The following is a 10,289-nucleotide window of genomic DNA, read 5'->3' as shown; positions in this document are numbered from 1 at the left end:
CTCTTCCACTTTTCTCCTTTGCCCCTACATCCAAATAACTGTGTTAATTTTTTTTTTCTTTTTTTCCCAATCTTTCCACGAGAAAAAAAAAAAAAAAAAAAAAATTTCAAATTTGGCAAAAACTGTTATCATAAATAAGATATAATAATTCTGGTGGCTGAAGAGTCTACACCCCTCCCCTCGTTCCTTACTTTTCCATGGCCAATCAAATGAAACTTATGAGACACAATATTATTGTTTTCTCATTTTAGTTTTTGTTTTTGCTTTTATTTTTATCTCTTTTCATGTGTCAGAACATTCTTTAACAATGCCTTAATGGGGGGGATGGTAGAATTATATATATAGCCATATAATGTAGCATAAAAATTGTTGTATGTACAGATTAAATAAATATTAAAAGTTATGTTTTTTTAGCTACCTGTATGACAAAAAAAAAAAAAAAAAAAAAAAAAAAAAGTCATTTTTTAGTCATAATAAAATTGTCATAAATTTTGAGTATAAAGGCATGGACGACAGAACTGTTTTTTTTTTTTTTTTTTTTTTTTTTTTTATTCCCTTCCATGATTAGTTTTGACAAGTTTTGGGAATTTTATTGACGTTTATTTTTATATATATATATATATATATTATCCCCTTGACACCTAGTGGTGCTTTTTCTTGTTCGACGTTTTTATCAAAGAGCCATAAAAAAAAAAGGAAGAAAAAAGAAAAAAAGAAGAAAAAGTTGAGATTTTCGGAAAGATTACATACACTGCACGATCCAATGTGCTTTTCAATTTCGAGCAAAAGGATATATATAATATATGACAAAATATATGACGCTGGTTTGTATAACTTGTTGTACATTTATATATACATATGTATGACCTGACTTAGTCGGTCCGTCTTCGTATGTATTTTAAATATATACAAGCAATTTTATATTCGTGCCATTAGGGGCTGTACGTAAAACTGCAACACCCGCGCGGTCGGTCCGGTCGGTCCTGTGTTTTTGTAATTTTGCATTGCACTTTTGTATTGCACTTTTGCAGTGACATAATTCGCATTAAGTAATTATTTTCTATGCATGGGGTAAAAGGTATGGAACAAAAAAAAAAATGCAGCAGAAAAAAAGCACGAACCTGTTGTATCGCGTCCCTCCTTAACACCTGGGCACTGTAGTCGTGGCAGTACCATAGAATAAATAAGTATAATTATACATACACGGTTAAGTATATATATATATGTATATATATATATATACGTGGCATTAAAAAAAAGAAATATACTCTTCATCAATTTTACCCTTCTTTGAACCTTCATGAAACGAAAGAAATGTCACCTGGGGTTACATTCGCAGCTCTATATTTTCGTGCTCACGAAAAAAGCGGGTATATATAGCATGACCTTATATATTATTCCTTATATATATATTATTTATCACTGCCATATGAAATATCAAATATGAAATATGAAAGTATTTCAAAATGCATAATTCTGTATGAACAAATTTATACGAATATATAATATGTATATGCCATTTGCTTAGGTATTTTTATGGATACTTTTTTGCTTTTTTTTTTATTCCTTTCCCGTAAAATTTTTTTTTTTTTTTTTATTTAACATACCCCACATACATACATCATCATAATGCATATACGAATATTTTATTCCGTTTTGGTTTCCTACGCGCGGTTCATACACCTTATTTTTGTATATTTTATATATACACTACATATGTATAACATTTTTCAATTCTTACTTTTTCATTTATTTGATATTTTTATGCATATGCATATATGCTTTATAGGAGAGAAAATATACATTTATATATATAAAATGCTACATAATGTTATAACATTGCTATACTACGTGATACCTATTTTGCATTATTTAATGCAGCATCATTACAACTTTATGCTTCGTCGTGTTTTTTCTGCCTTGAATTTTTTTTTCTTTATTTTGTAAATTGATTTTATTGATATGTAAAATGCAAATATAAAATTTATATATGTCGTTATGCATATATATATATATATATATATATAACTATGAAATAAATAATACACCGGAGTATATTTTAAATATATTTTTTTTTTCTTCTACTTTTTCTTCTTTTTCTTTTTCTTTTTCATTTAAAATTTTTTTATTTTTTTAAAATTTAGCAGATAAATAAAAAAGAGGGGGGTTGTATATATTTTATATTATAGTTTATTTTTTTTTTCATTTATGCTTCTTTGTTTTGTTATTTTTTACTTTTTCTATTTTTTTTACTTTTTTTTTTTAGGTGGGGGGGTTTACACAAAACTGCATGTTATGCATATGCATCCCTTGCTATATTTATATATCTACATATCTATAAATACATGTATATTGCGCCTCTTACATATATATATATATATATATATATATGTATATAACGTTCTTTTTTATTGAAAACAAATTACATTATATAATGTAACGTGTACGTATGAAGAGCCGGTTGAATAAAATACATAATATAGAGGCATATACCTTCAAATATACATGCAAACATATATACATGCAAACATATATACATGCAAACTTATATACATGCAAACATATATGTATGCAAACATATATATAAACAAACATATATATATACAAATATATATATATACAAATATATATATATACAAATATATATATCCCCATACTAAGCGCACCATACGTTGTATACCATACAAGCACCGAACCAAAAAACATATTTATGTTTGCTTTGCTTAAACGAACTTTTGGAGTTATATAAAATGGGTAGTATTGAGGATGTATCGCAAGAAAGGGCTGAGAATTCCATCCAGGTAACGAAAAAAAACGTCAATTTGTGAAATGAGTAAATAAGGAGGGAAAAATATGCATATATTAAGGAGGAAGGGAAAAAAATCAAATCTACAAATAGAAGAAGATTTGATCGTGTGTATGTGTATATGTGAAGAGAGAAAAATAAAGTCCAAAAAATTTATATATATGTACATGTTAACCAGAATGGAAAAGGAGTTTTTTTTTTTTTTTTCTTTTTTTTCCCCCATTTCGCATACCGTGGCTAGTTAAAAAAAAAAAAAAAAAAAGTTTATTCCACACCTTCGAATTTATACGTATGTACACAATGAACTATTTATGGAACACATTTTTCGGCACATTTATATCATACAACTATTTTCACCCATTCTGCATATATTGCTACATTCCATTAAGTTCTTCGTGACTTTTTTATTCTGCTTAAAAAAATGCTTCCAAGCACGGATATGTATGCACATGCATGTGATAGATTTTAGTACCCCTCGTTTATTTTATTTCATTTTGTTTTTCTTTTGTGTAACAATATAGGCAATTTATTTGTTATGCTTTGATGTTGTCACATATGTATATCCATCGTATAATGTGCTATTATGCTGCTGAGAGTATGTATCATTTTTATGCTAAGTCTTATGTGGTTTTTTGGGTGGTCTCTCTCACCTTTTTCTCCCCATTTCTCCCGTTTCATTTTACTTCCTCCTCGTGTGTGTGTCACTATGCCTGTTTAGAATCAAAAGCTAATTCAGCATTAGGGGGGGTGCCCCATTTGACCGTGCACATACATACATGTATGAACACGCAAAAAATAAATATATACAAATATGCACTTTTTTCACCTATGATGATTATTAAATTTTTCCCAATTTTCAGGTTTCTATGACAAAAAAACCAACGTTTTATGCTCGAATTGGAAAAAGGATGTTCACTGGAAATGAAGATAAGAGCCCATTTGAGGAAGTCATAATAACAGGTCTTGGAAGTGCCACAAAAATTGCAATTGGTGCTGCATCTATAATGGAAAAGGAGGACATAGGTATGTAATCGAACGACCTTTTTTACACTCTTCATTTTATTTTACCTTATTTTGTTTTTATTTAAAAAAAATTCCATTCCTGATTGATATGTGAATAAAAATATATGCTATAGTTTTTACTCTTCCCTATTTTCATATATGTTTTTATACATACTTCACACACCACAATGCACCAAATGATGTGCTTCATTGAACCACATGCCATACATTCTCTAACTTTTTTTTTTTTTTTTTTCATCTCTTGCATGTATATAGGACAAATTACAAAAATTTCAACAGCCTACTTCAGCTCAGATAGAATAAATAGAAGAATACCAAAAATAACGATTGTATTGAAAAAACATCCAGATTTTGTTACGAGTTAAATTTGGGAAATGTAAAACCCCATATAAGAAAGTTTAGCTGGGGGATATGGGTGTGTTGGATATACATTTTTATAAAAGTGTCAAAAAAAATTGCATACGTAGAATTTGAAGTAACCGAGAATATATATATGTTGAGAAGTGTTTCCATAACGTGTACCAGATCAAAGCACAAGAAAAAAAAAAAAAAAAAAAAAAATTTTGATTAGAAAAATATTTTCATATAAGTTCTGCACAAGATATAAAATATAATAAAAGGGAGCAACAAATAAGAGAATGGAGCATATGTGACGATATATTTTACCATGTATTTTTTTTTTTTTTTTTTTTTTTTTTTTTTTTTTAAAGCATATATCATATTGACCCATTGATCATTTCTCATATTATGTTGTGGGCATTTATACACAGAATACATATATATAATGCTACACACCGTGAACAATGTTTTGACATAGTTTGAATTAGATACATATCGGTATTCGAGCTAAACCTAACACTTGTGAGTTCAAGGGAGAGAGGGGGAATATCAAGAGGAAGCAACAAAAATGATAAAATTGTAATATATGTAGGCGATAGGGAGTGTTATTTTTTATTTATAATATAAAAAAAAAAAAAAAAAAAAAAAAAATTAGAAGAAATGTTTAGCAGTTGCATGTTTTTTTGTATGTATTCATCTTGCTCTTTCGATGTTTATGTATACATGTGCATATATTGTATATATATCTACACATATACATATAAATATATATATTTTTTTTTTTTTTTTTTTTTTGCCCTTTTCCATTTTTATTACCTTTCGCTGTTACACACCTTACGTGCATATATAATTTTATTTATTCTTATGAAAGCTTTTAATTTGATTGACCTTAAAGCGTTTATGCTGTTTGTGCATATACCACAATATATATATATGTATATACAACTACAAAGTTACAAAAAAATTCACGTATACATGTGCACGTATATACATAAATTTATATATACACACCCCATGCATATCATCTCGTTTCTACACTAAGAACAAACCCCATGCACATACATGTGTGTATATATATTCACACCATTTAATTCATCTTAAAAATTAACCACTTGTATGTATATATATATGTACACATATACACGTATTTTTAAATTCATTCAAAAAAAAAAAAAAAAGAAAAAAAAGGGTGTAAACAAAAAATGAATATAAAAGGGAGGAGAGATGGTTTTAAAAAGGGGGATAATTCGACAATCACATATAAATGTAATTGAGAAAAGTTATATTAATAAAGGGTAAAAACTTGTAAATTCACAAATGTTATGCAAAAATGGAACGTTCTGTTTATTTTTACTTTTGGAGACTGCTTTTACAATTCCAATACACATGCATATGATGTGCATGCATGTGTATATATATATATATATATATATATATGTATGCGTATATGTATATCCTCCAACTGCATTTTTTTTTTTTTTTTTTTTTTTTTTTACATCATTTTGATTGCTTTTTATTTTGTCTCTCACCTATTTTCCTTAGACACCCACTTTGGTGTTTGGTTCTTTCCATCCTACATCGTGATACATCAAGTACCCTTTTGCCATTGACGTGATGAGGGAAAAAATAGGCTACTACCAGGTTAAAATGTACTAGAGAAATATGCTCTTTTTTTTAGAAAAATGCGTGGAAATTTATTTCTTCATAATGCCGTTTGGAATATTTTCCTTTTCAGTTGTCTGTTCGCCTTTTTTTCTTTTCATCTGTTTGTCTCTCTCCTTATATTTTCGTGCAACATTTCATGTTGTGCCAAAACTACTGTGTGTGTGCATGTAGACTTTTCTGCGTAGCACTAATTTTATCCATTAAATACAATCTCATCTACCCCCCCCCCCCCCCACTGGATCCTATATCTATGAACATGTCATCTTCTTTTTTTTCATTTTTCCTTTCAGACATTTATGTGTACATTATTCCCTTTGTTTTCTTTTTAGGTGGCAATCTGATGTGCCTTTTTTTTTTTTTTTTTTTTAGCTCAAACCTTAACATCTTGGATATATATATTATTCATCACACCCTCTACATATTTCCCCTATTCTTTTTTTTTTTTTAAATTACATTTGTGAATCCTGCAAGCTTTACATAAATGTGTACTCCCTTTGTTTTTTATTTTTGTCCCTCTATTTATTTATTGCTTTATTTTGAATGGTCGAAATATTTTTTTACGACCTTACTGATATTTCTTTGGGTACATTATCGTAATTTTTATTTTATTTTTTTTTTTTTTAATTTTATTTTTTATTTTTGGGTTAGTGGAATTTTTCCAGTTGTTCTCTCCAATTTTTCCAGCTTTTTTCCACCGTTTTTCCAACTTTTTTCCACCGTTTTTCCAACTTTTTTCCAACTTTTTCCAACCTGTTTTTCCTACTTTTATTGTTTCCGTTTTCTGTTCCTTTTATTTGTCATAACAGTACTTGTCAATCATAAACAACGGAGAAGAGAAAAAAGTAGAAATTAGTCTTTCTCTACTTTTACACATAATTGAAAAAAAGAGGGAATAGAAAATCCACGTGTATGCAGTATAAAAATCCGTACACAATGTATGAAAAAAGGGATGACGAAAACCAAGTTGATTTCACAAAACATGATGAAAAGGAAAAGAAAAAAAAAAAAAAAAGCGATACACAATTATCTTTGTCTGCTCAAAAGTTGCTGGAGTGTAACAGTAATGAAGCAAAATAAAAGGAGCTATAGTATATTTTATCACTTATAGCATCCTTGTTTATTTTTATATATTTCCATCTGTGCACGTATCCTTGCGTATGTGTGTATGCATGCATCCATTAACAAATTCACGCATTCATATATTTACACATTTCTGCATGCACTTATGAGAGTACTCTATGCACACACCGAGGTGCGAATGGTGAAGCTTCACACACAAGGGTATTTACTTTTGTTATCTCCCTTCAAAAGAAAACTAGCACCATTAGATGAGAATAAGGGTATAACACCCGTGATGTCTCATCAGGGGGTGGAGAGGAAAAAAACATCATAGTTCCTTTGAAATTTGCAAAAAAGAGAAAAAAAAAAAAAAAAAAAAGTGTCACAAATGATTATTCATGAATATTTCTATTCAGACACAATATATTTTTTGTTACATTAAATTTGGTGCATCCTTAGCCAGTTATATTTATTTTTGTATGATTCATTATTTTTGTTATGCTTGTCTTATTACATTCCTATTTTATCTTTACTCTCCATTTAAATCACAAATGTCTTTTTCTACTCACTAAACGTTTGTAGCACTAAAACTACAAGAATTAATTGAAAGTAGTTACACAAATTGTATAAAGAAAAGTGATAGAGATCACTGCCGACAATACATGCCTAGGATGCTATGGGGAAATCCTTGTGAATATTTTCCTTTAACCCCCTTATCAGATTTTCAAAGGTGAGTACATGAAGGAGGAACCTGAGCATCAGCCTGTATACTTGCATTTGAACTTGCGCGCGTTTATGTGTGCGCATGTGCATGTGCTTGTGCTTGTGCATATGTGTGTTTTTCTGTATGTGTTTGTGGGGTGACATGTGTATGGAGCATACTTGCGCTTATTCCCTTTCCCCGTTCAGCCCACAACTTTTCGAAAAACTCCCTCTGGACACCCTATTTTTTATATTCTACTACCAACCGGTAAAATTCTCCAAAAAAAGTGTCACATTTGCATGCATGTTCAGGTGAAATAGTTGTGCATACAAAAAATGTAAAAATGCAAAAAAAAAAAAGTGTAACAACATGTATTCCTAATTATACCCCATTTAGGGAACATACCAACAACATTTGGCAGCAAAAGAATTAAAAAAAAAGTCCTGGAAGTATCACAAAAAGTACAAAGCATGGTTTTTGCCATACAACAATAATATTCGTATGTTGAATGATAAAATGGAACAAGGAACCTACCTGACATTTGACTATGAATCAAGTAATATTTTTTCACCCATATATGCATGTATCAGCCAAAAAAATAATATGACCCGTTCAGGCAATAGTGATACAAATGACGAGAGTTATATTATGTGTATTTTTTTTTTTTTTTTCTATTTTGGGGAAGAATATTTATGCACACACATAAGTATATATGTATGTATTTATGCATGTATATTCATACTTTTCCCTTTTCAGCTTGGTCAAAACAATTAAAGGAAGAGTTCTCATTTGAGTACATGTACATGGAAGATGAAATAACAGTATAATTAGGGTGCTCCCTTTAAAAAAAAAAAATTAGGCATTAGTGTCTTGGCCTTTATTTTAACAAATTCTCCTATACTTGTATCATAATTTGCACAAATAATTTACATTTTTTCATCAGTTTTAATATCATCAGCATCATAAGACATATAAATAAACAAATTTATTCGTTTAAATAAACTTGTAACGGGAAAAAAAAAAAAAAAAAAAAAAAAGGACACCAAATTAACATTATCAAAAATGTTATGTAGATCGATGTTCCCGTTACACTAAGAAGATATCTTTTTGATTATTTATTGGAACATCCATATTTTCATAACTATACAAGTGTTGAAGTAAAGGTGAAAATATTTGTTCAGGTATTTTTCTTCATAGGAAATTGTCAAATATTCCTATTAGACATGATTTCAAAAATTTTGATAAGAGTACATAAGGACGTGGAATATTTTACTTTTACTCGTGTGAATGTGAACGCATGAAAAGGAATGTAACGGAACAAAATAGAAAATGTGAACTATTCTGTGATAAACATATATAACTTTTTTTCCATTTGTAAATTAATTGAGAAATGGAATAAGCTCAAGGTTGAAGCGTTGTAGTAGTGCTGGCTTGTAATTTAACATTTTTTTTTTTTTTTTTTTTTTTTTTTTTTTTTTTTTCCTCGTGCGCTCATATGCGAATGTTTTTCTCGCCCTTTGCACTTTTTTCTTTTTCCTTTTAAGCAAAATCTAGGTAAATAGAACTGCTTAGTTGGGATATCAAAAAACAAACAAACACTTGAGGGGTGACGGAAGTGATGTTTCATTACACTAGTTGTCTATGTTTAAAGAGTAACTTGTTTTCACATCAAAAGAGGACATGCATCATTCTACTTATCATTGTGGAGGATATATTACTGATCAATTGTTACACACATGCAAAATTTTTCTTTTATAATAAGTTCCACATCAGTAAAAAAGAAAAAAATCTTAAAATTGTGAAGATTTTTTTTTTTTTTTAAATCTAATCTTCTTGCATATAAAATGTAGGTAATTACTAAGATAAGATTGGTATAAAGTTGTGTAAAGCAAACAACTTTTTTTTTTTTTTTTTTTTTTTTTTTAAATTTGGATGTTGAAACTCGTTCAATTTTCCTCATTTTGTCTTGTAATTCACAAATTTTTTTGTCCCCTCCCTATGCCTCTTATAAATTCTAAGTTGAATCTAACAAAAGTCTGCATTTTGTGGCCTCTCATATTTTTACATATTAGACGTTGTTCTTTTTGACTAAGCACTTATTGAATAATTCCATTTCCACTTAATTCACCTTTTGTCTTTTATAAGATCCATTCATGAATGTTGTTGACAAACCATCAAGTGATATGTAACTCATCACACAGCACAAATTTTATTTTTCTATCTTTCTTCCTTTCTTCTTTTTTTTTTAAGTATAATTTGAAGTGTCATAAATTATCAGTTCATGCACCTTTAGCCCTTGTTCCACATAAGCCTATATATTTTTACACCTATTCTTACATGTAATGTATGGTAAAAAAAAAAAAAAAAAGAAAAAAGAAAAAAGAAAAAAGAAAAAAGGATAAAAGTGCATGCTGTCTTGGTGAAACATATCAATTTTTTTTTTTTTTTTACAAAATCCTAATTTATACTGTACAAAGGTGCATGACTAAATATTGTAGCTACAAAGGAGTTCTATCGGAATAAGTTTTATTTTTTTATTTTTTTTTATATTTCCCCTTTTCAGTTTTCTATTCAACAGTTGTATAGTTTTTTGTTTTGTGTGAATTATTAGACATTTACTTGGGTGTGATCTTCAATCAACTGTTGAATTTCTATACCTACTTTTGTTCCTTCCAGGTGAAAGCAAAAATAAGA

The 10,289-nt window shown here is 28.8% G+C and overlaps 2 protein-coding genes across 2 annotated transcripts; both read left to right on the top strand.

Moving 5' to 3' along the window:
• Nucleotides 1-2,750: 2,750 nt before the first annotated feature.
• Nucleotides 2,751-4,194, top strand: PGO_080490 (DNA/RNA-binding protein Alba 3; the record flags this gene model as incomplete). Its single annotated transcript, XM_028687273.1, has 3 exons — nucleotides 2,751-2,801; nucleotides 3,667-3,829; nucleotides 4,085-4,194. The coding sequence occupies 3 exons, from the start codon at nucleotides 2,751-2,753 to the stop codon at nucleotides 4,192-4,194; spliced, it is 324 nt and encodes a 107-aa protein (XP_028543074.1).
• Nucleotides 4,195-6,766: 2,572 nt separating this feature from the next.
• PGO_080480 (CCR4-NOT transcription complex subunit 5) lies at nucleotides 6,767-8,422 on the top strand (the record flags this gene model as incomplete). Its single annotated transcript, XM_028687272.1, has 5 exons — nucleotides 6,767-6,893; nucleotides 7,475-7,622; nucleotides 7,802-7,862; nucleotides 7,992-8,151; nucleotides 8,352-8,422. 5 exons carry the CDS (start codon nucleotides 6,767-6,769, stop codon nucleotides 8,420-8,422), a joined length of 567 nt encoding a protein of 188 aa, XP_028543073.1.
• Between the last annotated feature and the right edge of the window lie 1,867 nt (nucleotides 8,423-10,289).

Source organism: Plasmodium gonderi (genome assembly GCF_002157705.1).
Source record: "Plasmodium gonderi DNA, contig: Chr08, whole genome shotgun sequence".
Taxonomy (NCBI): Eukaryota; Apicomplexa; class Aconoidasida; order Haemosporida; family Plasmodiidae; genus Plasmodium; species Plasmodium gonderi.
This window is presented reverse-complemented; position numbering and strand designations above follow the sequence as displayed.